The sequence below is a fragment of the Eufriesea mexicana genome, unplaced genomic scaffold (assembly GCF_001483705.2).
Source record: "Eufriesea mexicana isolate 0111107269 unplaced genomic scaffold, ASM148370v2 scaffold14, whole genome shotgun sequence".
NCBI lineage: Eukaryota > Metazoa > Arthropoda > Insecta > Hymenoptera > Apidae > Eufriesea > Eufriesea mexicana.
Window position 1 is genome coordinate 460,724 of NW_016908208.1, and position 27,955 is coordinate 488,678.

General features: G+C 25.6%; 2 protein-coding genes across 4 annotated transcripts; one reads left to right on the top strand and one right to left on the bottom strand.

The window, feature by feature from the left end:
- Positions 1 to 1,154: 1,154 nt before the first annotated feature.
- On the bottom strand, positions 1,155 to 9,387 carry LOC108553177 (U2 snRNP-associated SURP motif-containing protein). Of its 3 annotated transcripts, none has more exons than XM_017907992.1 (20): positions 9,297 to 9,387; positions 9,047 to 9,086; positions 8,853 to 8,969; positions 8,689 to 8,785; positions 8,156 to 8,470; positions 7,753 to 7,817; positions 7,341 to 7,506; positions 6,988 to 7,151; positions 6,479 to 6,538; positions 5,712 to 5,755; positions 5,495 to 5,599; positions 5,193 to 5,420; positions 4,866 to 5,108; positions 4,545 to 4,731; positions 4,274 to 4,460; positions 4,025 to 4,158; positions 3,684 to 3,772; positions 3,388 to 3,547; positions 3,162 to 3,313; positions 1,155 to 1,332 (listed from the first exon to the last, which is right to left on the bottom strand). In XM_017907992.1, the coding sequence occupies exons 2-20, from the start codon at positions 9,068 to 9,070 to the stop codon at positions 1,185 to 1,187; spliced, it is 2,685 nt and encodes an 894-aa protein (XP_017763481.1). In that variant the 5' UTR covers positions 9,071 to 9,086; positions 9,297 to 9,387; the 3' UTR covers positions 1,155 to 1,184. The 3 variants fall into 3 exon arrangements, with proteins under 3 accessions (XP_017763481.1, XP_017763465.1, XP_017763474.1); XM_017907976.1 differs by having other exon boundaries at positions 1,155 to 1,464; positions 9,297 to 9,386; XM_017907985.1 differs by lacking the exon at positions 9,297 to 9,387 and adding an exon at positions 9,162 to 9,190 and having other exon boundaries at positions 1,155 to 1,464.
- Positions 9,388 to 9,916: 529 nt separating this feature from the next.
- On the top strand, positions 9,917 to 14,518 carry msl-2 (male-specific lethal 2). The gene is made up of 4 exons (XM_017908080.1): positions 9,917 to 10,599; positions 13,317 to 13,552; positions 13,949 to 14,143; positions 14,246 to 14,518. Exons 1-4 carry the CDS (start codon positions 10,020 to 10,022, stop codon positions 14,516 to 14,518), a joined length of 1,284 nt encoding a protein of 427 aa, XP_017763569.1. The 5' UTR covers positions 9,917 to 10,019.
- The last annotated feature ends 13,437 nt before the right edge of the window (positions 14,519 to 27,955 follow it).

A 27,955-nucleotide genomic window follows, 5' to 3' on the forward strand; every position in this document is an offset into this window, starting at 1 on the left:
CTGCAAAGTTTGAACCAAATCGGTGACCCGAAGGCCTTGCACTCTCCTTGTTAATCGAACAAAAATAAGCTTTAATAATGAAATAACGAATTAATGCAATACAATAGCAATTAACAAACGCTCTAACAACTCTCTTACGACCAACCTCTAAAACTTTTGATTTCGACTGACTTTCAATATTGCTAATCCTAAATTCTGACTTCAAACTGAAAACTGAAACTCTAAACTTTAACATAAACATTATTTAAACCCTGCACTGTCTTCTTTCATACTCAGGCTTTCTTCCTTAATCACGCATTTCCCATGCAACCTCGATAGAGTACTTCAAACTGTTGCACGTGGTCACTTTCGTTCTATGCCTCACCACTCTTAACATTCTTTCAGGGTACATACACACACACACACACACGCACGCGCTATGTTTTTCGTGTTATGTTTTTTCGAATTTTTACTAATTATCGCAAACTTCAACGATGTGCTTTAATATTCTGAAATTCTTCTACTTTTTTATTTAATCAGTAATATTTAAATGTTAAAAATTACATTTATAAAAAGTGCTGTGACGACTATGCTATTATAAAGAGATGAATTATGAAAATATGTCGCAAATTATGCTATCGAGCCTTTAATGATTTGATAAAAAGTTATTTTAAAATACACGAAGACGGTAGAAATTATTGTCCAAGATTTATCATTGAAAGTTTAATGTAAAAATTAATGTATAGAAATTCTAATGTTTATTAAAATTTGTAATTAATTCTATTCTCACGTATACACATTATTATAACAGGAATAAGAAAATCATTATTTAATTTTAAATCTATACATGTTTTTAATGTAATTATATACTAGTAATACAAATAAAATTATATGTTTAAATAGAATTTCTTCCGTTTATTATAGTTAAGGATTCTATTATTGTTCTTCCACACGTTTATCACATACCTTTATATATACACACAGACACACACACACACACATATATATCTAATTCAAGGAGAGATAAAGAAAGGAAAGTATATCTAAATATTTAAAAAAGATAAAAGTTTTATACCATTGAATACACAATTAGTACTGCATTAATTCATTTTCTGTAACAATAATATTATTTTTGTAACTCTATTCGTTTTGTAATTCTATTGACATGTATTTCTTATAATATAGAAAACATAATATAAAATAACTTAATATTTATGCTTATGTCTATATTTTCGTGGCGATGGAGAAGGAGGACTATTAGCTCGATGCTTTGAAGCACGTGGTGGAGGCGGTGGTGATAACGATGGTGATCTACCCCTTCTTTTCCTGTCGTTCCGTTCGTTAGTGGGCGACCTACGAGATACTCTGGATGAAAAGGAAGGCGAAGGTGTTCGACGAATACGAGGTGGTGATGGTGTCACTGGTACTCGCTTTTTATATGGTGATCGTGATCTACGTTTACCACGCGGTGATCTACTACGTGATCTGAAATTCATTGAATACATTTAAAGAGTATTGTAAATAAGTTTGAAATTCATATCAATGTATTACGATTGAGCTGGTTAACTATTTTCACGTACATTTTATATATGATGATCTATGAGATACTAGTTATGATATTAAAGCTGATTTTTATGGTATGATACAAAAATATTTCAACTAAATGTTCATTAATTCATACTGAAAAAAGTTTCAAAATATCTTTGTTAAAAGTTTACTTTAATGACTTTGCCCCAAACCAATTTATTTTTTCCGATTTCTTTTTCGAAAAATTCTGTATTTTAATTCTATTAAAAAATATAGGCTGGGGAGACTTGAAAAAATAACATTCTTTTGCTATTTTTTTGCAAAAGACAAAATTTGAGAAATCTGCTGAATGTGTGAACCAATGCCAATGATTTTTAAATATGTTACAGAAAACTTTCACCATATCATTTTTTATCCAAATTAAAGGTACTTTATATTTTTTAAATAACAACAAATATTCCTTTTTATATATATGAAAATACAATAAATTTGATGACATAAGATAATACATATATCATTTTAATTATGTCATACTGAAATATTTTCATTTGTATTTGTAGTATAGTCCATGTATTGGTTACCAATACATAACATAGAAGCAAAATATTCAGAGACAATCTTAGAATTTAATTGAAACTATACATATATTCAAGGCAGAGAAAGTTTCTTCCCTACCCTGTATAAATTTAATAAAAAAGGTAAAAGTTTATGTTGTTAAAAATAACTTATATACTCAGATTATGGTCTTCAATACGATTATATCTGTACATGTTTTATATATTCGTTATTTATTATCGAATAACTTACATATAATAACTTGAGATATGTTATTTTAATATATTATTTTTATGTTTATGTACTTCGTTTTTTCGTATAGTATAACATAAAAAAAGTGTTAACTATTTTTGTTATTGAAGAAAGATATTTTTAAAGATATTTTTACATCAATATATTCATTTGATACCAACAAACTTTTACTGATATCAACGTTTTTTTCGATATTGAATAAATTTAAATATTGCAATAGTCATTTCGTAAATAACAAATTTCTATAACTAAATAACTAATAACAAATTTCTTCAAATTCGATTTAATACCTTTGATCAAATTTAAAACAGTATAATCTTTTAAACTCTTATACATTTAAAGAAACAATGAAACAGTTCTGGGAAGACTAAAAAGAAAAAGGAAATTTTACATCAAATTATATGAAAGCAAAGAAATGGTATGTGTTTGCCACGTATCCTTATTATGTACAATCTTGTAAAAATAGATTCCCTTTCTAAATATTTATCAAATTTGTGTAATAATATAAAAATTCTGCAAAATTATCAGAAAATATGATTGATCATAATTTAATACTCTTCAGCGGAGCATTCTTGGATATCCATTTTTATGAATACTGAGATCCCAACCCCACTACAGTAGCTAATAATGACATCATGAACTATTTATATAACCTTATGGCAAACAAGATGATGTTTTAATAGTTCGAATTGTTTAAGTTCGTATCCAATACTTGTATAATAGTAATATACAATTTATCTAGCGTACTAGTTCTTATATTGTAGTTGAAATGTTTAAACAAATATTTTTTCATATCATCAAAAATCTCATATTCTACTTTAATAAATATATTTTTGAAAAACATTTACCTATATCTATTACTTTTAGATGATGGACTTGTTGAATTTCGTCTTCGATCTCTATAATGACTTGGAGACTCTGGAGTTGTGCTTCGTTTTTTCTCTCTTCGTCGTTCATCATCACGTTCTTCACTTTTCGCATCTTTCATCTCTCTTTCACTCTATAATACAAATTTATCTTATGATATAATTTTAATTGAAGTTTAAAACAATACTGTTATGAAACAAAGTTTACCTTTCTTATAAGTTTCTTTCTGTAATGTTCAACCTGTCCTTGAATCGTCATACCAGATTTTAGTGTTCTTCTGCCACTTTCTAATTCATCTTGATATTGCATTATTTTAACTTCAATTTCACGTAGCCGACTTCTCCTTTCTTCATTGTAGTCTCTACCACTATAAAGATATGATTGAATTACCATTTAAAATGTATAAAAGCAATATACATTTTTTTAGTTCAATTAATATATATAATATATAATGATTAACGCCATTTAAACAAGTAAAAAGTGCCCGAAAATATATGTATTACCTAGAATCCATACTGGTGTCTTGAGAATTTGAATCATCATTTTGACCTAATTCTTCCCATTTACTGGTCGTCATAGCTTGCGCTTCAACCTAATGTTTCAGACTAAATTATTTCACAGAATAAAGAAAAATACAAAATAAGAAAGAAGAAAGTAAAACTGTGAAAGAGATTGTTATCTATTTATTTATTTATCTTTTTTTTTCTTTTTTTTTTTTTGTAATGACTAATTAGAATTCCCCATATCTTTTACAGTTTTCTTTATTATTAATTTGAATTTAAATTGTGCAATATTCGATGATTTATTCAAGGGTGATCTTCCTTTGTAAGATAATTGTTGCAACCTGATCAGGATCAACAGTTTCCCAACGAGATGGTACAAAACCCGCAGGAATTGATGGTTTTTTATCATCCTCTTTACTTTGTACATTTGAAGAATCATCTTCATCCATAGGAATACCATCTATATCCTCATCCACTGAAAATATATATAATATATAATAGTAAAATATGTTTATAAATATAATAAATATTATTCAATAAACAATATAAAGTGATAAGTAATAATAAATATATAATTCAAATATTCTTACTAGGTACACCATCAATGTCATCATAGTTAGATGTTGCTTGTGGTGTTAAACCATGTTTCATAGCACCTTTAAGAAGAGCAGCACCGTCAAGTGGTACTCCATCTAAATCTTCTGCACCATCTCCATCTACATCTGATAAAGGTGCTCCATCAATATCTTCATCATTCTCTGGTTCTGGTTCATCTATCTATACAAATAAAATTATCTCCGTTTATTTTTCTCACAATCAACTTTGCTAAAAGTTATTTATAATATGGAAGATCGAATTTACTAAAACAAGACCGAGGAAAGTATTCTGTAATTTAACAAGAAAATCTCGTGGATAAACTGCCCAATCTTCCCATGCTCTAAACATTCTCATTACACGAACTTTAAATCCTTCTGCTTTTAATCTGCTATCAAATTGTTTATAAGCTTGATGGACTTCATTAAATATATCCAGAAGTCGAGTTTCAAATCTACATTATAAATATAGTTATTAATACTAATAACATTAATAGAATTTGTATATTAATTATAATTATAAGTATATAATTATGAACATATTTCACGAAACTTTAAATATTCTTTATTTTACAATAAAGCTACTTACGCTTTCCGATAAATAGTAGCATTATTTACTTTTACACCACAGTTATGTAATATGTCGGATATGAGATACAATCTCGCAATTTTCTTATTGACAGGAGTTTGTAGTATTGATAATGATTCTGAAATACAATCACAAATTTCTTCTGCTGCTTCAGCATGCTCTATACAAAATACCATTGCTTCTGCAACTTTGATCCTTTCAGGTGATATGTTCCGTAATAAATCTTCTAATCGATCTCGCTGACTATAAATATAAAGCATTAATAAAAATAACTTGAATAGTAACAAAGAGGATTAATAAATCAAGTTTAATATTCATGTGTAATACCTATTTGACAAACTGCCCCTTCTAGGTTCTTGTCTCTCTTCCATTTCAATTAATTCATCAGGCATTCCTTGTGTCCATGGATTAATAGGCGGTGGTCTCCATACACTCCCGCCTTTAAACATTCTAAAATCTTCAGTACGCCATTCCTTTTGCCCATCTCCTTGTAATATGGAATATAACTTCCATCGATAATAAATATGTGCCGGAGAATAATTTTCAAATAAAAACCTAAAATTAAAAAATCATTATTTAAATATACAATAATAAAATGATCTTTTTCAATTACTTGAAATTATACAAACCTAAACATTGGATTATTTAATTCTCGATTCATGATCATTGCTTCAAACATAGGGCCTTCTCGAATTACAAACTCTACCATTCTATGTATTAACATAACTAAATTTCTATAACACAAATTTTTATATTTAACATGTGTAAACAAAGTAATATAACAGATCATCTAATAAATAAATGTGTTTTAATATTTATATTCAATTAGTAAAAATAAAAATATACCTTTCTGTAGGAATTACCACTTTGACAACTGCATTTTGCAAAACCTATGACAATTCCCATTATAGTGCAACAGTTATAGTTAATCGAATGTTCCAGGCCAAATTGATCCATCCCAACCATAATTATCATCAATTCAGTATAATGTAATTTGTAACAGATAAATTACAGTGAACTTTAAACTACTTATATAAAAGATACTATGCATAAAAAATATATGTTTATAACAGTACTATGTATATTAAAATCATAAATATTAAATTATAGTACATTTATTGCTTAAAACCAATAATACATAATTAATAAAATACTGATAAATTTATCTTTAAAAAATTGCTTTAACATTGAAACATAATTGCAGCAAAAAATAAGAGCAAATGAAAAGAGATATTGTCATTATTAGTGCTTGTCACTACTAGACAATGAATAATTATTTCATTATACGAAAAATAAAATTTGGAAATAATGGTCACAATTGTCATGTATTTAATAGACCCCTACTATGTAACTTCTTAAATTTAATTTTTTAATTAACTACTACACACAATATATAAAAATTAAAATAATTATTTATTTCTTTATAACAGCTACTACATAAATATGTCTAAACATAAGAATTATATAAATTCTTACTATTGTTTAGTGTAACATAAGTAAATTACTGGATTACTTTAGGTATCAATATTAATATCAGGTAAAACAAGATTATGAAATTATAATAAATATTTTTGAAAGAAATTAAAATTTTTTATCAATAGGAAGACAATTACCTTTTCAAAGTTTTCTTTTTCCTGAGGATCTGCTGTTTGAAGATTACGAATACGGGGTATCTAATCAAATTTGTAAAAATTTTACAAGTTTGTATAAATTACCATAACTTATTAACACGTTGTCGACCACGCATATAATATTATTAATGCACATTTAAATATTGATCAGTCATAAACAAATTATAAAATTTTTACCATTGATGTAATTATATCAATGATTACTTTTATTCACTACTCATAAATTTATTTATTAATAAAACATATGAAAGATCAAAATAAGGAATAATAACAGGAAACAAAATACAGTTAAATACTTGATTTTATGAAGTTAATTCAAGTAGTGAATATGATTTCGAAACAATTAAATAGGCACTACTATACATCTTCCATTGATTATTGTGTCCTTTAATACATACATAAACATTGTTTAGTTATGTTATACATATTAAAAGTCTATAATATTGATCAATAATGCATTAATATAGACCAATTTTGTTCATTTTACATACCTTATGTCTATCACGGCGGTGCGGTTGAGCATTAAATGGAAGACCAGATGGAGGTGGTGGTTGAGTAATTTCCATCAAAGCAGGTGGAATATAAATTGGATATGGTGGAATTGGTACACTTTTTCCCCAGCCTAACTTCATTTCGTATTGCATTATATCACGCCCTAATTTATATAATAATGTATAAATATCTATTCTATCTATAGATTAAAATAAAAAAAAAATAAAAAAAAGACAAAAAAAAAAATAGGAACAAAATGGATGAAAACATGCACCCTAAAGATTTTTAACTATTTAATGACAATAACAGACGAGTGTATTATGTAAATTTTTAAATATAACTATTTTCTCACCATTTAGATTTTTTAATGCTCGTTCTCCATCTTTACGACTCATAAATGCAACAAAACCACAATTTCGTTGTCTGGCTTTTTCCTCGTCACTACGTGGCCACATAATCTTAATACTAGCCAATGGCCCATATTTGCCAAATATTTCCATCAATTGCTGTTCTGTTATCTATAATTACACATATAATAAAAAATAATTGATACCTACTGATAATTTTACACAGAATAGTTTATGTGAAATTGTAATTGAAGTACATAATAGTTATAAGTACAAGTATTTCGCAACTATATTTATTACTGCGTTTGTTTTTCAATAAAATATGCGGAATATAAAAAGTATTATTATAATAAGTTAAATATAATATTTTGTACATATATCAAAGTTAAAAGATTAATATTTAAGTTTGATTTATACCTTTGGATTTAAATTCCCCAAGTATAAGTTTGTTGTATTAGGATCGCCATTGTCAAATGATCCATCTATAAAAAATAATGTCCCTATACTTTTTAATATAACTTTAATGTTAAAAAACAGACAAAGGAAAATCTAGAAATGGGCACTGTTTACCCTCATAAATCAGGGCTAGGAGACGTGGATCATCAATAAGGATATGTAGATTATTTTTTCGTGAATCAGGATATGAGGATGAACAACCTAATATATTTTAATAAATTAAAATTGTTAATATAAAGATAAAAACAATTATTTGTACTATGATAATTTAATTAATGAAGTTAGAAAGCATTATGAAATGTTATAGAGTTTATGGATGATTACTGTTATATAAGATCATAACAAAATATATTTATTAAATTACCTTCAACACATTTTAGAGCTGCTAACATTGGATCTTCTGACTGTGTTGAAATTACATTTTTCACTACACCTTTATATTTATGTCTCTCTTCTCGTTCCTCTTGTATCATTTTTAATTCTTCTTTAAATAGTTCAAGATTACTTTTCTTCTTTTCACCCTCCTTTTTCTTTTTTCCCAATCTATCTAATTTTCTCTCATTTGAACCTAATAATCTTGCATACTCTTGTGCTTGCTCGGCTGATGATCTGCTATCAACAAGCTCTGATATTTTTGACTGTGGTTTATAAAGTTTTCCTTTTTCTCTTGTATCTTCCTCTGTTGAATAGATATGTAATTTTTACATAAGGATAGAAAATATACAGATAGATATAGACAAGTACATATATGTTAAATTATACGTAAAAATCATTTTTGTACACTTTCCATTAAAAAATAATTTCAACAATATAGTATGTGCTTAATTTTTAAAATTTATGATTTTCAATACACTTCAAAAAACATAAATATATAGATACAGAATAAAATCAACTTACGCCGTTTGCCTGCATCATAAGTTCCTGCCTTTACCCAAACTTTGCTAGTTGTTTTATTTGGTGTTTCTTGAAATGTTGCTACAAATTCTTCAAATGCCTATGTATATATTTCAAATGAGTACATATTTATATATTTAACAATATTTACATTTATTATTACTTACTTGAGCTGCAGCTTGTTCTTGTTCCTTTTTACGTTGTTCTTCTAATTCTTTTTTACTTAATGGTCTTTTACCCATTGTGCCAATAGAAAATGCTTTAAGCTTTTGTTCTGCTATTTGCTAGATATTAAAAATAGCAATTATTTAAAGCATTAATGATTTAAACATATTACAATTAAGATGAAATATAAATTTACCTTCATAATAGCTTTATCTGCCATTTGGAAATAATTTAACCTAAAACATTAACAATTGATACTTTTACCAAATAGTAATAGTTTGAAAAACAAATATCAACCGTATAATACTTACTTTCAAACAAACAAATTTTTAATAAATTTAATAACAAACATAATAAATAATAAATAAAATTTGCAATCAAATCTATAAAATTTCACATTGTTCAAAATTATCGAAAATTGTTATTAACATCAAAAATATTTATACCTTCTAATAACTCTTGAAAAACGTTTTTAAAAGTTTTTATAATCAAGCATTATCACAAAAAAGTTTATTTAGTATTTGTAAAAATATTACGTGTTTTAATACACTTTATAGTAATGAATTGAATAATTATAAACTACACACATATCTCGCCTTCATAGTTTAGTAACTGTATGACCTATGAATGATCATATATAACACAAATAGAAGATATGCGTCAAATACATTTTATGTTTTACACATCCTGTAATTAAATAAATAATATACTGTCGCCTTATATAATTAAATTATAATCTTTTTAATAATTATTAAGTACTGAGTTTTACAAGTACTATTTAATTAAATTTAGTAACAGTAACAATAATATGATATACTATATATATTAATACATTATTCATATTAAAAGTAAAATCTAGTACAATTGTAATACAATTTAGGTGGAAACAACAATGGAAAAAATACAAATTAGAATATTTCTGATATTAATTTTTCTTGTTAATTTTTTAACATTTTAAGAAATTTTCCATTAAAAGACTTTCCTATCTAGTAATATCTTTTAGTCGAAGTAATATTCAAAGAGCCCTCTATAAATACAAATGAAAGAAAATTAAATATGGCGGATATTTTGTTTGTGTGTAGTGATTATATTGTATTAGTTTGTTTAATTAACTTTCCAATATAACTATACTTACTGCTTGTGGATCTCTTAAGAGAACTTAAGAGAAAATGAATGCCACAAGCCTTTATGTGTCAACGTGTCGGTTAGTTTTACAAGCAGACGCTGATGATCCAAATTCATGGACAGATTTATACAGGCTAGTTCCATATTTGCGACAAAGTTTAAGTTGTACTGTGTGTTCAAATTTGTTAATTGAACCTCATACACCAACCGAAACTAATTGTCAACATCATGTGTGTCGTGGTTGTAGAGGTGGACGTAAGAAATTGAAACCATCATGTGGTTGGTGCAAGGATTATGACAAATATATTGAAAATGTTCAATTACGAATACTGTTACAGTGTTATAAAAAATTGTGTGAATATTTAACAAATACAAACATTTATCGAAGTTTAATACTTTCAGTGTCCTCCAATAAAACAGGTAATAACGCATCAGCTATTGGTGCTAGTAGCCTTATGGAACTTATACAAGAAGGTTCTGGCTTTAAAGATGAATTTAAAAGTACTGCTGGTTTGTCAAAATCTGCATATAGCATTTTACCATGTGTTTATACAAGTACTACCTCCACTCAAACTCAAGGAAATACTATACAAAATTCAGAAGCAGTGTCACAAAGTATATCTGGTATAGTATATTATTTTTGTTATAACTATATAAAATTGTTATTCATATCATAATGTTATTTGTACTTTCTAGGATATTCAACTAGAGGATAAATAATTTAAAAAAGAAATTTATAATATTTAAAAAATGTACATATAATGATAAAGACAATAATTTTTAGTTGAATGTTCTATCAAATATCTTGGATTTTTTATTATTTCTTAATATAATGATGTAAATGATTTAATATTAAAACTTTAAATGTCCTTGTTGTTTTTGATACGTTATCATTTTTAAAAGTTATTTAACTAAAAGAAAAATATACAATAATGAATAATATTCTTGTTTTTTAATAATAATTTCTCGATATATACTTTTTCGTATCAAAAGTAATAAACATTTTAAGGTTTTATTGTTAATTCGCTCTGTACATATTTCTTTACACATTAGTATGAATTACAAATCTAGTAGCATTAATTTAAAATGTTTTGATAATTTAAAGTTATATTATAATTTTAATATAAATATTTACATTTATTATTTCGGAAACAGATTTTTAATTATCTTACCTTAACTTATAAATACTTATTTTTATCAATAAAGAAAGATTACAGTTGATTTTATTCAATCATTTTTTTGTAGCAAATTAAAAACAAAAACAAACAGACCCATATCTTTTTGTTAATACGTTATTTACAAAGGTACCTAATATGAAATTACGTACCTTATTACTTGATGTAATAGTTATAATTGAAACTATTAGATTACAAATTTTACTACTATTATATTCGGGTGTATTGACTAGATATTTATTTTTCTATAACTTTTCAATGGATTTGGATATTTGTTATATACAATGTATTATTTAAATTTCTTCTTTAGTAATATTTATTTCTATGTTTCTGCTATTTTTTATGTACATAAGAAAATCGGAAAATACAATAAATTTAAACAACATGAAAAATTTTTAATAAGTATATGTCTCTTAAAAATATGCCTATTTCTAAAATGTATATGTACCTATGTCTACTGAAATGTTTATCTTATCTTATTTTTAATATTTAACAATGATTATAATATATTATTATTAAAGTTATGTTATGATATTTCTAATTTGTTATATTTACAAAAATTAATTTATGAGACATAAATTTCTATTCAAATTTTTCCTTTCATTTCAATATAAAAATAATAAAATTTCTTTATAAATTAATAACATAAATAAAACAATTAACATATCTTTTATCATTTTATATTTATAGTTGTTAATTTACAATAACAATAAAATATAATTATTTATTAATTACAATTGTAGAGCATAATAAAAGAACAGTATTTTAGTCTAAATCACAAAAAATATTTTTTTATATAATGTATTCTAATTATAATTAAATAAAATGTGTTGAAGGAAAAAGAATTTAAAAAATAAGGAAAATAAAATTGAACTTAAATATACCAATGTGCAATTGCAAGAATGATACGTATTTAATTAATTCTAATTATGTTTAATAAGGTGTTTCAGAATATACAATTAAATTTCAAGTATAAAATGGATAATTTTAATAAAAATTGCTAATTACAGTTGAATATATTTTATTTTAACTATCTAAATTAGCTATTATCTCTATAGTTATGTAGTAGAACTTCTGATAGAAATTATTTTTGTTCCTTTATTTGAAAAAAAAAATACTTAAATTGTTATATATTTGTTTTCTGTTCATACTGAAAATTATTTTACTTTATTTATGATATATTAATTTACATATGATTTATTTGCACTTTGACAACTCACTGTGGTTTACATAATATGAAATCTTATTTCATCAAACAATAAATTAGAAAAAAGAAACTAAAATTAGAAGTTCATACTCATTAAAAACAGGCATACAGTATGTCAGAAACAACAAATATTTAATAATTTTTATTAATATCTCCATAAAAACTGCATTTTGATAAAATACTTATGAAATACTCTTGCTCAAAATTACCTTTTAAGTTAATTGATTAATTTCTTTTATCATAACATAATTTATATTATAAATTATTCAGTATTAAAATTTAAAATATTTCATTTTTAATGATACAATAGAATATTCCAGTACAATTTAATATGTAGAAATAAATTTTTTGAGGAGTATGTATGTTTGAAGTTATTTATTTCATAGTTAAATTTTATTTGTATTTTTGTTAAATAAGTATATATAAAGTAAATACCGTAAGATATAAATCCTGGTAATAATTAGTACACTTTAATAATTATAGTATTATAGTTAATAGTAGATATTTATGTATATTGTATTTGAAAAAAATATTTGAAGTATTATTCTTACAAAATTATATTGTTTTAGCCTAAAGTGATAATTTAATTATGTTTGTATTTACATTTCTGTGAAAATAGTAAACACATTTTAGTGGTGCTAAAAGATCCTAATATTTTATGTTAGTTGCAGTGTTGTAAAATTAAAAATATACAACTGTATAAGAAAAAAAATTATGATAATCTTAAAATTAAGAAAAAAAAAAAGAAAAGAAATGAATGAAAATATCAATTAATAATAATATTTGTTCTCATATATCATACAATTTTTTCTTTGATCATTTTTTTTTTATTATTAAAAAACATATATATGAACTACATAATTAACTTTGAAAAATAAGGTGATCATAATTATTATTGTAATTTCTTATAATTAGATGAGAAATAAAGGAAAAATAAAATTTATTTATGTTTTCTGTAGAATTACCTGCTATACGTACTGTATCAAATGGATCTTCAATATACTCTGTGATGTATGCTGGATCTGGTAACAAAATAACAATAAAACGGAAAGCAGCAGCTGCAGATGACACAGAAGTAGGACAACAGGATATGGATGGAAATCCACACAGCTCTGTAGGAGGGGTAAAATGTATTCCATCTTCCCACCTTAAATATGGGACCCCTTCCCAGAAAAAATCTTCAAAGGGCAGCAAAGTAATTTCAATAGATACTCGGTTAATCTTATGCCTTACAGGAAGTTTACATTGCACTATAACTTTTATTTAAATGCTAAATGATGTGCATCCTCCTTAATATTACTTGTAAGGTACAATCATATTTTTAGATTTGCATAACACTTAATAATGTAGCTTATATTTGATTAACATTCTTTTAATATTTTTCAATACTAACACACTAGATCTAAATAAATTTGAATACATATTTTGCTAGGTCCCATACCAAGATTAATGCAGATATTAATGTTATATTGCATTACACAACACATTATTGTTTATCAAATATTTTATGTCTGCATTAATCTATAATCCTTATTTTATTCCAATTTTTTATGAAAGTTAAAAGTAAAGGAATTTATTTCACTTCAAACAGTCATCAGCTTTTAAAAAGCCAAGGTCAAATTCTGCTCGAAGTAAAAGAAAAGGATGTAGATGTGGTAATGCTACAGCAATACCTGGGAAATTAACATGTTGTGGTCAACGTTGCCCCTGTTATGTTGAAAGTAAACCTTGCATTGAATGTAGATGCAGAGGTTGTAGGAATCCTCATACAGCAGATGGGTTAAAGGTAAAATTTACAGTTATAGTATTAATTAAACTTATTAATTTGAATATTCAAATATTCTTAGGTAGAATAGTTAATTATGCTATATATTATTTTACATTTAAGATTCGACCACACATACCTGAGTTACATAATTTGCAATTACAATTATCAACTTCTTTAGATTGTGATGCACTAAATTCAGATCCTTTAGGATCAGTATCACAATGCCTTTCAACTTCTCCAACAACAATTCAAGTATTAAATGTTTATTCAACTCCGAGATTAGATATTGATAATGTACCACAAAATCTACCTGCTGCCTTATTAGTAGGAGAAGATGCAATGATTAGTACAGAAAGTGAAGCTGAAGATAGTGATATACAAATTGATGTGTGACAATTCAAGTATCATTGTCATCTGTCATGTATGATATAAGGTACGTTAACATAAAGATTGTACTAACATAGCACTTAAAATAAAAAATTTGTAAATAGGACAGAATTCAAATTTCAATCTATAATAAAAAGATAGCACGCAAATAATATACTACATATATATCAATAACATTATTTTCAATATTCTAAGTTCTTTTGGTTTCTACTATCCAATAAATACTAACACAAACTTATGTTAAATATTTCGATGTATTTGATTTATTAACTTCTACTTTTCTTGGTATATACTGCTCTGACTAATTATATTCATCAATCCATCTAAACATTTTTTTACATGTTTGGACACATTTAGATTGATAAGCACAAAAGACATACTTTCGTAGCACACAATACTACAGTAGCACTTTATAAATGCAAGATTTATTCAAGAGAATTATAATAAAATTTGTAAATATTATGTTATAAACAAAATCTACAGAACCATAACACATTTTTGTCAGATTTTTACAAATAAAATTTTACTTAAAAAATGATCAAATAAAGATACATTTCTAATTTTCAAATAATAAAAATAACTCTATATGCAAATATAAAGTGTTATGTAACAAATTTTTTTGAGACATATGAGAAAAAGGATATCCATATGATTAATAGTTATTCATAAAAAAATTAATTTATGTAGTTAAAACATATTTTGTCTATAGAATTATTATCAAAATGAAGCAGAAAATTTTTATCCAATACTTAGGACAAAATTTCTTGATGTATAAATGCCTAATTACTATTATTATCAATTTTATTTTAATTGGTAATGCCACTTATCTGTTAAAGCTGAATTAACTTAAACCACATTAATATTTAGATAATGTTAATATTCATTTATGAAACTTACATTCTCTGTTTGTAAAACAGTAATGTTTTAAAATAGTTTGTATACCTATAAGTAAATCCTTTTACATTTCACAATTAAATTAATGGAATGGTAATTAATATTTTCTATTTTAAATATTTATATCTTTAAACAATTATTATGACTTGTGGATTTACAAGTACATTAATATTAATACTAATTTTTTCTTTTTAATTTTTCTCTTTTCAAATTTAATATAAACAAGATGTTATTCTCTCTTGCATGAATACATGTAGTTTTTTTTAGATAAAAAGACCTTTTATCTTAATTTTAATTCCTTGTATTTTATATTTAATACTTCATTCAATTCATTTTCAAATCTTAAGTTGTGATCACTTAAAAGTGATCTATAAATATTTATTATTACAGACATAACTTTAATAACCATTTACAGTTAGTGTATAGTGTTAAAATGGTTGTTCATTAATTCTATTTATATTGTGTGCTATTTTTTTTCTTTTATTACAGAGTTTAATATATAAGATAGTAATTCTATTTGATTAATAATTTTTATAAATGGTCTTAAAAAATTGGAACTTGGATATTATGAAATGACTTTTTCTAATTAAGATATACAACAAAATAATACTGGTATATAAAACATTTTATATAATATAGAATAGTATAGAATACCTCAGAATAATTTTTGATTTATCTCTCAAATATATGTTATTTGAAAAATTATTTGAGATAAAACTTACTTTATTCAAAGAAATCATATTGTAGCAATCACAAATTTTGTCTGAATAAGTGAATTCGTCTTCAAGATATCAAAATATATTTTCATTGAATGATTCCAAATATATTTTTATTTTTGGAATTTAATCTAACATGTGAACTCATATTTATAAATACGAAATATTTATTGTTAAAGCATACAGAATAGAACATAATTATTTTAAAGTAAATGGTATTTATCCATGTTAGATTTATATTTTTTGATTTCATTACAATTTTCTCATAATATAGATGTGTTTTGGGTTTTTCTTTCTTTTTTCTTTCTCCTTAAAACTACGTTTATGAAATGAATCATAGACAAGTGTCAATAAATTATCAAGTCATTTCTCAAAAAGATAAAACAGTCATTAAAGGACAGAATTAATTGATATATTGATACTTAATATCAATCTGTATACACAGTAATTTTTGAATTTTCATGATTTTAGAAAATGTACATACATTATATTCGTTTTAAGTATCTACACGTGATTATTTTTGTATCAGAAATGCAGAAAAATATTTGAAACAAAAGTTGTAAGGTATCGCGTTTGAGCTTTTGAAGTGCCCTATGAAGGTCAAATTTTTAAATAGAACCCCTATTTTTTATTATACATAGTTGTAGCTAATATTGAAACGTTTTAAACATATTAGCCGAACGTGTATAAGCTATTATTGAGTTATTAATTTTCAAACTTTACGTATTGCCAGTATTAGCATTATTCGATGTATAGGATGTGTGAAAATGAATTGTCACCGCCAATTTCTACGCTCCTGGATTACTAAAGATTTATTAAAAAGGTAGTTGCAAAATTATCCTTGAGTATAATTTTCAATGTCAATTTTTTTCTTTTTATTTTTTTTTTTCTTTTTATTTTTTTATATTTATCACATCGTACTTATTACATGGAGATACATCGGGTGATCGGTCGATTAATATTTTTCTAACGTTAAAAGGTTTACATATCGGATGTAGTGTTCTGTCTAGACTCGTTGCATACATTCCATTCGATATATGTGTCGAATAAACGTCTTAACGCTGGAAAAATAGTGATCGACGGATCGACGACTTTATACATCATGGTAGCCCTGAAAACAACTGATTTATCATTGCTCTTATTGGTGCATATTCAAGTTTTTACCACATACTATGCATATCCCATTACATTAATGAACTCTTAATATCGTAATATTCAGACACGTAAAATTGATATCAACGAATTTACAAGAAGAAAGATTATTTCGAAAAAAAAATATGCGCAATACAAAATGATTTTTTTAAAATAAAGTAAATTTTTTCTAAGAAATAAGAATTAGACATTTTTTAATGTAATATTTTAATTAAAGTGAATGATTCTTTTATAATCAGATTTTTATTGCTATGTATATGTATTTGATATTAACATTACAAATCCTAAAAATTATTAAATTTCATAGTAAATTTATTATCTTGTTAATATGTGTTTTAATGCGATTTTATTGTAAAGCGTCATTTAAACAATAATTCATTTAATTTGGTAATATTAAAATATCAATTTTTACGACCACTTTTTCTTGTATGAATTGTATGTATTTTTCATATTTTACTTAAAATTTCATGTTATATATTTTGGATTTTGGTCCTATTCAGATGAATAATTAATTACAATTATTGTTTTCAAAATATGTATACATACATACATACGTGCGTGTGCGGATGTGTATTGCGCGTGCACTCGCACGTTGTGTAATATATGTGTAATAAATATACATTAATATAAAATTAATAATAATAATAAATTTTTCTAATTTCAGAATAATCTATTCATTACAGAAATAAAGAATGATGATTTATAATCTACAGTTAGACTGATAAATAGCAAATATATTTTTATCATTCATAAATAATATGTATCGTGAAATTTTAGAAAATTTAGTATATTAAGCCTCTTGTAAGTATAAATAAATTTATTTCCAACGTAAAACAAAAATATTTTTTTATTTTTTAATGTCGATATAATTTTAATGTAATACCTTATAGGTTATGCTTTTGTTTTCTTTATGTACACTATCCAATGTCTTAGATGCTTATCGTATATAATGTGATCTATTGTACAAAACCTATTTTGATTTCGATATCCATATGAGAGTAAAGATTTTAGAACATGATATAATAGGCTCGAGCGATATAATAACGCGCTCTTAAAATCAATGAACTTGAAACTAAAATTATTTTGACGTCTAAAATAGTAGTATGAAATATTTAATGGGAAATTATTTCAAGAGTTAACCAGTACCGTACGATGACATTTTGAAATAAGTTCTTTCACTGCTTGTTATTGCTGACAATGGTTTATGAAAGGTTAAAATTTATTTAAATGATCGAAATATTGAACAGATTTTAATAACAGTAAATTGGTAGCAAGTGGTAGTTAATGAACTAAATTGGAAGTCAAAATTAATGAACAATTTTTTTTACAACTAGAAACTACAGAAGATCTTGAATGTCGGCGACTTCAAAGATGTCATTTTAGCATCAACCGAAGCTGACACTTAATATAATAATTAACGAGTGCATCATATCGTTCGTGCTTACTATATTAATTGTAAGACCAATATATCTGTTACATGTCCGAAGTTTAGATCGATTTATAAGGGGAATTTCAAATGTAATCGTAATCGTAATTATGATCATCACAGATATCAGGTTTCAAAAAAATATACGTAAAATTTAAAAAAATTGCATGGTCCGTTATATTTACATAATGGATTGATTTTTTGAACAGTGACTATGATGTCACGGTAAGTGCAGAAAATTTTTAATTTTTTGTCTCAGATTCATATCTCACTGCGGAAATTTTTTTTACAGCATTATAATTGTGTCAAATATTACAATTAAGTTAGAATTAAATATTACAATTGTAGATATGTACATAACTGTAATGTTATAATTACAGAATTATGGATTACTTTATGGCATTTATCTTATTTATTTCTATATTATTAATAAAATAGTTTCTCAGTGAAAATAAAAATATATACATATAATTTGAACTTGAATTTTTAGTGGAAAATATATCTCATTCGTTGGATTCCCCAGGATGAGAAAATAGGTAATGAAATAATAGAATTCATATTACGGTAAAATTATCCAATTGCTACGATCTTATCGATTTTGATGGTCCAAAATATATTGTAAATGGCATTATAACAAAGAATCTTTTTCGCCGAAAAACCATCAAAATTTTGACGTGCGACTATCCAAATTTATTCTATTTGATAAAAAAATAATTTCTGCAGAGGAGGAATTAATAATAAAAGGGGAAAGGGTGCCACAATTGGCTTAAAGTTTAGAGATTTTAACAACTCTTCATTTTTAATTTTTGTTGAATTTGTTACTATTTAATAATAGTGTTAATAATTACTATTTAATAAACGTAATAATAATATTTATGTATAAGTTTAAATATTGTATTCAAAACTTTGTGCCTTTAGTGTATAAGAGTTTGTAAAAATATGAAACTCATTGTTTCGTGCGAGTATGGATTTACCTGCTGCAACTATGGTCTATCCAAAAAACTTTTAGCTATTCAACTAACTCTTGGAAACTTGCCTGCTTAAGTTCTTTCAAAAAGACTTCCTCTTTTTCTATAGTCATAAACTGGACTATAAAAAAGACGACCTACGTCCTTTAGCTGAAGAATTCTATGTCAGTGTGTACCAAAAATTTATAATGTTTGCATCACAAATAATATAGTAAGTTGAATAAAATGGAGACCAGAAGCAGCGATAAATTATTTTTGTAAAGTATTATGAACTACGGATTATAATATTATTGGTGCTAAGTTGCCAAAAAATGAGTAAGTCTTATATGTGCTATTTTATAATGTGCGAAAGGTGAACATAAATCTGCGTGCAGGTGCAACTTTAATTATCCAAGAAGCGTTTTTAGAGGAAATTTTTCTACAGTAATTTATGCAACATTGCAAAAATTGTGCACCCATTTATAGTATTTATCATTAGGGTATATGCAAGTATATACAACTATCTTTTTTTAAACTGGATATCTTTAGAGAAATAAAGAAAAGAATGCGCCAAGCACTTGCAAATGAATGCGAACAAAATTTAAAGAAATTAAATATTCACCTAAAAGACATAATGCATTTTATGTAAATAGTATTGATAATTTCATTACTATCCATACATTAAAATTTTTTTCTCGATTTGAAATAAATAGAAGTTTTTTATTTAAAGATTCGGCGTTATAGGAAACAGATGACAATTATAATGCGAAAGTGCAGTATTACCTTTTTTTTATGTACAAGATGATTCTAACTTTGTACTTAATAATAAAAAATTTAAGATAACGTAAGCGATTGTTAATGATGATTAGTTAAATTATACATAAGCAAAATTATTAAAAAGTTTTATTTTCATATTTTCTGAGTCTATATTATTTTCATACGAAATCATACGACTCCACGATACTAAATATTCTACGTCTTTTTTAAACAAATTCCGTTAATTACCAATAGATAAGTTTTTCTATTATAATACATTATAATTATGCAGATTTTAGTAAAAAATATATCATTTTTAGTGATATTTAACTCCTTTGCATGAACAACGCCGTTGTGGTACATCTTTCCTTATCCAATTGACTTAATTTTTTGTAGAAATGATTTTTTTACAAAATGTTCAAAATTTTGTCCTCTATAACATATTTCGGAACCTTCGGGATCGGTTCACGCATTCTACAATTTTTTTTAATTTTGTTTCTTACAAAAAAATAAAAAAAGATCATTATTTTTTTAAGCTTTCCCATTTTATATTCCTTATCAGTGCTAAAGGACAGCATTTTTAGGGGGAAAAAAAATAAATAAATAGATTTAGGATAGTCACCAAAGTAAATTTTTCCCGCGATAAATAGTTAAATAAGTAAAATAGTAAATAAATGAAAAATATAGAATAAAATAATTCACTCCATTTTATTATTACAATATTTAATTGTTATACTGGAAAAAATTCCCGCAATGAGATTTGAACTTAAAATAGAGAATTTAAAGTTGTTGCGTGTATTGTCGCGCTATAGCTTTTGTGACTTATTAATTGAATTCCTTTGTTATCACAAACAGTGTATTATATACGATGAGGTATTTAAATAGCTATATGAAAAAACTCTTCAGAACAAAGTTACACTATTTGTAGAAGTACGTATATCGGCAGCATTATTTTTTCCAGGTAATTTTTTACGAAAATTTAAGGTCATCAATGTTTTTTTAAATGTCACCGTTTAATCTGTTTTTTTCAATGTCCTTCTAGAGCATCAAAAAGCCCTCCAATTCTAACGACCTTATAAATATACTTATCGTTAGATATGTCCCTTCAAATAGTGCAATTTTGCTCTGAAGAGGTGAACGAAGATGTTCAAATAATGTGCATTTAAATACCCACCCGGTATTTGTAGTATGATATAATAAGTTTGTGCTATAGTTTTTTTTTTCTTTTAATTTCCGTGATAAGTAAATAGACAGGGATAAATTTCTAATAAAAATCTATGGGTTAATAAGATGTTTTTAAATGTTGAAAAGAAAGATGGGGTGAATAGCTACCAGTTTGTACATCTTACAAATCTTACAATTTGTGAGATCAAATTAGTGGAATTATTAATTCTCTTTATATTTTATGTAGACAGTATTTATAAGAAATTTCAATATGTACAGCTTTGTTTTCCATTAGTTATTAAAAACCATACATTTTAAATTAGTTAATAGACTCCTGCACGTGATCAACATTATTGACAGTACTCGTATGCCTTTTAGTTCGAAGTTTTCAGTTTTCTTTATAAAACGCCACGTTGTGCATACCACTGCTATATTGTTCTGCTTTTTGTGCCGTACCGCTCTTGGAATATATTTTAATTATCGTGTATTTTATGAATTGTGAATATTATGGATATTAAAAGCATGCTTAACCATAATACTTCTTTTTTTCTTAAAAATATCATATAATATGCAAGCAATGAATTATATATTGGGAACAATATTCTTGTGTCAATTTATTAACATAGATTGGATTAGGGTTTATGATGACTTTAAATTTATGCCCGTCGATAGAAAGATTCATTTATGAGAACCTTTGTATTTGTAATGTATTACAATATAGTGACAATATGTATTATAACTGTTATTGCCTATGTGGTAACGAGTACCAGATGAATCGGTAGATGTTTATTTTGTCATTTGCTAATTGATGTAACGCGCGAATGTTTCAGATTTTACATGTATTATGAACATTAGTGTTGCGTGTATATACCTACTTACTAACTTAAAATTCTTTTTAATAAATACAATTTATGGAATAAAATAGTATTCGTTAATCCATTTTTACATTGAATACTAATTCTAAGATTTCTGAGGTCTAGATTAAATTTTCGTTTAGAATCTACCGGCAAAAAATAAAAAAGAGAGTTATTTTTGTATAAAAAAAAGTTCGGCAGTACCGACAACAATAACTTTTAAATTAAAATTTAAGTTCCACCAATTTTATTACAAGATATAACGATAAAAGTTATGGGTGTCAATACTGTCGAACTTTTCAAATAATTTGCAAAAACGCAATAGCTACTAATCTACAAAGAACAAAAATTGTCATGCAGTACCGACTAGAACAGATTTTTAGGTTAAGCAGAACAGCTTTTTATTATGTTAATAAAAAGACATTTAAATGTTAGAATAATATACAAACATTTTTTTCATTTATATATCCCAAGTAAAGTGCCGATATTCTTTTGGTCTGTGCATTCGATAAGAATCAATTTTAATATTGCACTCATATTCTTCTTTGACCAATTTTCATAAGTCTAGTACTAAAGTCTGGGTTTTTCTCTTTGTGCTTAGAACTCTCTGCAATCGAACTGCTGGTGTTTGATTGACAATAACTATTCGTAATGAAATAGTTGGTTGTATATAACTATTTGTGAATACTACAATATTTGTGTTGTAAGTGCGGCTATTTATACTAAAGGTTAAGTTAACCGCATATTTTAGGGTGAGCTGTTACCATATTTTTTCTAATATGATTTCCTTTGTTTGAAGAAATATGCTACTTGTTGGAGTTATACGATAGCTTCCGGTGATTATTCTCATTGTATTGTTATGGATTGATTCTATTATTTTCACTATGTTGGGTTTTGCTAAATGATATACTATTGAACTAGTAGTCTATCTAAGTTCTGATTATAGCGTAGTAGGTTTTGAGTAGGGTTCTTTGTTTGGTTTCCTAGTTGACATTTACAAGAAGTTTAATAATATTGATTTTCGATTAACCAGATTCATTAATGAATTTCATATGAGGAATTTATGATAGTTTACTGTTCATAACGAGTCCTAGTATCTTTACGCTAGCTACTTCTTTTAGTTCAAAGATACACGTTAACAATTTAGGTGAGTTTTGGTAAGGTTCCCGTTTTCTTCAAAAGGTAATGTATTACATTTCTTACGGAGAAAAATAGACCGTTTCGTTCTGACGTAGATGTATTCTTATTGGAGCAATTTATTGTTAAGTCGTCTGCAAATAAATATCCTTGTATCGAATATTTTATATTTTTGAATATATCATCAGTTCCAATTAGGAAAAGTATGATGCTGATTACGAAACCCTGTGGAACACCATTTCGGATGGCAACTGATTTAAATAGAGTTGCATTGACTCTGATTTGAATTCTTTTTTCTAAAAAGTTTTTAATGAATATAAGCATGATTATTTATTTTTGTGCTAATGAGAGCGTCCATAATCTCTATTTATGGGATTAAATCGTATGCTTTCTCGATATCAAGGCATTTTATTATAAGATGTTCGTGGTTTAAAAATGCGTTGCATGTGTTTGACTCGATGTGATAAGAACAATGGTGTTGGGTCTGTATTTTCGAAATCTAACTGTTTTGAGTTTAAGATATCGTTGAACTCTAAGACTTAAGTCTTTTGTCTAGAATTTTTTCTAATAGTTTATATATACAATTTGTTAATGCAATCAGCCAGTTATCGGGCTTATTTTTATCCTTATACAGTTTAGATATGGGCATAATAATGGTTTCTTTCCATTTGTCCGAAAATATGTGTTGTGACACAGATGCAGTTATAGATAGATAGACGTTTTATTGCGTTTTTCGTAGTTTTTAAGGGGTGCATTTGATATATTGTTTGGCCCAGATGCTGAATTTTTTGTTGTTTTGAAAGATGCCTTGAGATTCTTTAAGGTTATTTTTCTGCTTATCAAGATGGGGGTCTGTATCGATGTTTTTGTCATTAACGTTATACTTTTTCAGAGTTAGTATTTTCTGATTATAGGTGAGAAGGGGATACTTGACATTTCTATTAATTGTTTGCTTTAAGAAGGTTTCAGCGAGGATATCGGCTGTCTTTTGCATTGATTACTTATCTGCACTTGTCAAATTCTAGGTATTTGATTTCTGGTGTTAATGTAATTCCTTTAAAACTTTTTTTCTTTTCTAAACTATTTTTATATTAATATATACTAATGTTTGGTTACTTATGATTGATGTGCATGTTTGTCAAGATTCCTATTTAATTTGTTTAATTATTTTCCTGAATTTTGCTTTTCGTTTTTCAAAGTTAATAAGCTTTTGCATAGTTGAATGCTTTTTATATTCTGTTGAATACTTTCATTGATGACTTTCATTCCGATAAAATTTAATATTATTCAGCCAGAAGGTTCTTACGCTGCTAATGTAATGATCTGTTCTAGTACTTTGATGGTTTACCTATTATCTTATCTATTTATATGTTACCATATTATTAATGAATAATATGGTTTGGATCAATTTCGTGGATTTTTTCCTGTTAGGTCGCATTAGTAATGATTGCTTTGTGTTTGGACCAGGACAAGTAAAAAATTACTTTAGTAACTTGGCCCCAAATCAACGTCAATAAGTTTCTTAATGTATTAAAAAACTTATACATGTATATACGTATGTTTAGACAAGTATATTATGATAACTTCTATTTCAACAATAATTCCTGTTCAGCCTTAATTTTCAAGATACTTGTAGAAATTGTTGGTACTGGGAAAAAATAAACAAATTTAGATCAAAGTCACTAAAAAGTAAACTTTTACCTTACATAATAGACTGTATATACATGTTGACTAATATTATGCAGAAAACACTGAAAATTCAATCAATTGATTTAATCTGTTTAAAGAGATATACTGTAAACAAGAAAATTGTTATGTATTGTAATCTATTATACTCTAGCTACTCGCAAAATTTCCATTAAAAATTATGAAATTAATTTTCTCTCCTTTTTTCTAATTGTTTAATTTGGATGAATCTTTCATATATCATACATCCAATCTCTCTATCTCTCTCTTTCTCTTTATCATAACAGATTATACATACAATATTTATGTAATATTACTTTAAGCAGAACAATTGAATTTTCATTACTTCTTTTACTGTTGTAAATATAACTTTGTAATATTACAAAATAATCAAAACTTTCCATAGAAACAATGTTTAATTTTTAATGTTGTATTACCTTGTAAAAAATATTCTATATAATAATAAAAAAAATTATATGCAGAGTACGAAAAAATTCGAAAACTTTCAAACTTTTTGGTTGAACGAATTTCCTTGAAATTTAATATACCGATATTTTTTGTATTCATTGTATATATGTACTTTGTTTAAACTAAAACACAAAATTCTTTTATATGATAAATAAGCGCCTAGTGTTACAATATCAATTAAAACTCCAATTAACTCACAGTTGTTAATATGTAAGTATTTTCAATGATTGACAATATTGTTAATTTTAAACATTGATTTATTGATGTTTTAAATGATTAAAATGTATTGATTTACCCTTAGTGTGCGGAAAGAGAAAAATCAATTTTCAAATTTTTTCAACTATGTTCCACCATTTAGGAAAATCTAAATGTGATTAAATAATAATTTGAAATTTTTTGAACTCTTTAAAATGCGGTTTTGCAAGTGAAAATTCTTCATTGGTATATACCTAGTGGTGGAGAATATTCTTGATTTTTTCCATAATCCTCTATTGATTAAAACAAAATAAATGGAATAAAAACCGGAAATTACATTATATTCCATTAGTAGAGATACTGGGTTAAAATTTCTCAATTAAAATTTATTTTTGGAGAATCTGTTTGGGTAGATATTTCAATTCAATTCAGTAAGTAGATTTATCATGTTTATTCCGTTAAATTTTTTGGAAAAGGCCTTTTAACACAATATTTTATAAATGTAAAACTTCTAAACATACAATTTCTTTCGACCTTTTTAACATTGTGTAGTATTGTTTTCTTTCCCTTAGTTGTTTCCATTATATATATTCAAAATACATTCCTACATAATACATCAGTGCATACATACGTATTTAGTAAATATTTAAAGATTTTAGGAATTTCTTTATTCACATAACATGAACATGAACATAAATTAATCTGTACAATTCCAAAATTCTTAGATTCAAAAAACAAGAAATTTTAGAATAATCTTACTAGTTGTGATTTGATTATTAAATTATTATTCTTAATTTTTTGTACTAATTGTTTTAAATAAGAAAACTTAAAAATTGATCACAAAAACCTTTGATAAATTCATTTATAGTTACTTGATTTAAAAGAACAGTAATATTTAATGCCTGTTTTGAAATAAGTTTTTTATTTATTGCTTCTAATTTTTTATTGAATACATAGTTTATCAATTGCAATATATCAGTTCAATATAACTTATCAGTTTAATTCAGTATAATTTATTAAATTAAATAATAAATTTTGTTAAATAAAATTTATATAATTTGTTATATAATTTATTAAGTATATTTTACTAAGTTCATACTAATCCTAATTTTGATAAATTAATAAACTTTTATTTATTTACTAAATAAATTATTTAAGTTACTTTCTTTAATAAATTTAAATCTAGTATAAAATTTTAGTGTAATAGTAAATGTACAACTTCCAATTACACTGTACAACAAATTTTAACTTTTCCTCAAATCTACAATATCTATTGGGCAACTCTTGTAGAGTTTACCTTCCTGAATACGAATTCACAAATAAAATTGCTCTATCACCATCAATTTTCGAAAAATATGAGCTTTTCCAAAAACGCAGGATTTTTGGCTAAAGTGGAGAAAACCTAAAAATGCTAAGAGGTTCAGTCTTATCTTAAAAGTTAGATGAGAGTTTCTCGAGTTTATTAATATTCATAATTATAATTATTTATACTTTTGAATAATTGCAATTGGTCATCAAAGTTTAAAAACAAGCCACAAAGTGTACTTCCTACTATTTTTATATTTTTACCAAAAGTTCCTTATCTAGCACGAATTTGCTATACATTATCGTATTCCGTAGACTTTTCTGAAGAAGAAATTATTCAGAGAAAATGTCGGGATTCATCTTCAATGTTGACAAAATGGTAAAATATACATGCAACTCATAAGCTGTGTTTTATCGCCACGCAACCATTACTCACGTAGAAGGTAAACTTTACAAGAGTTACCCACTGGATATTACAGATTAAATTCGTGTTGAACAGTATTATTTGTGTAAACACACATTAATACCATTTATATTGGTACATTCAGAATATAGAAATTTTGAGCCAATAAGAATCATCAATAAGAAAAGATAAATGAAGCATAGTTTTTTGAAAGGAGTAATACCAAATTATTAGTAAAAGAGATACAAGAAGGAGATCGAGGGAGACCAGTTTGGGTTTGACAAAAACAAAGAGTTTGTGACACTTTTAATCCTCTTCAATTTAACCGATAATACAAGAT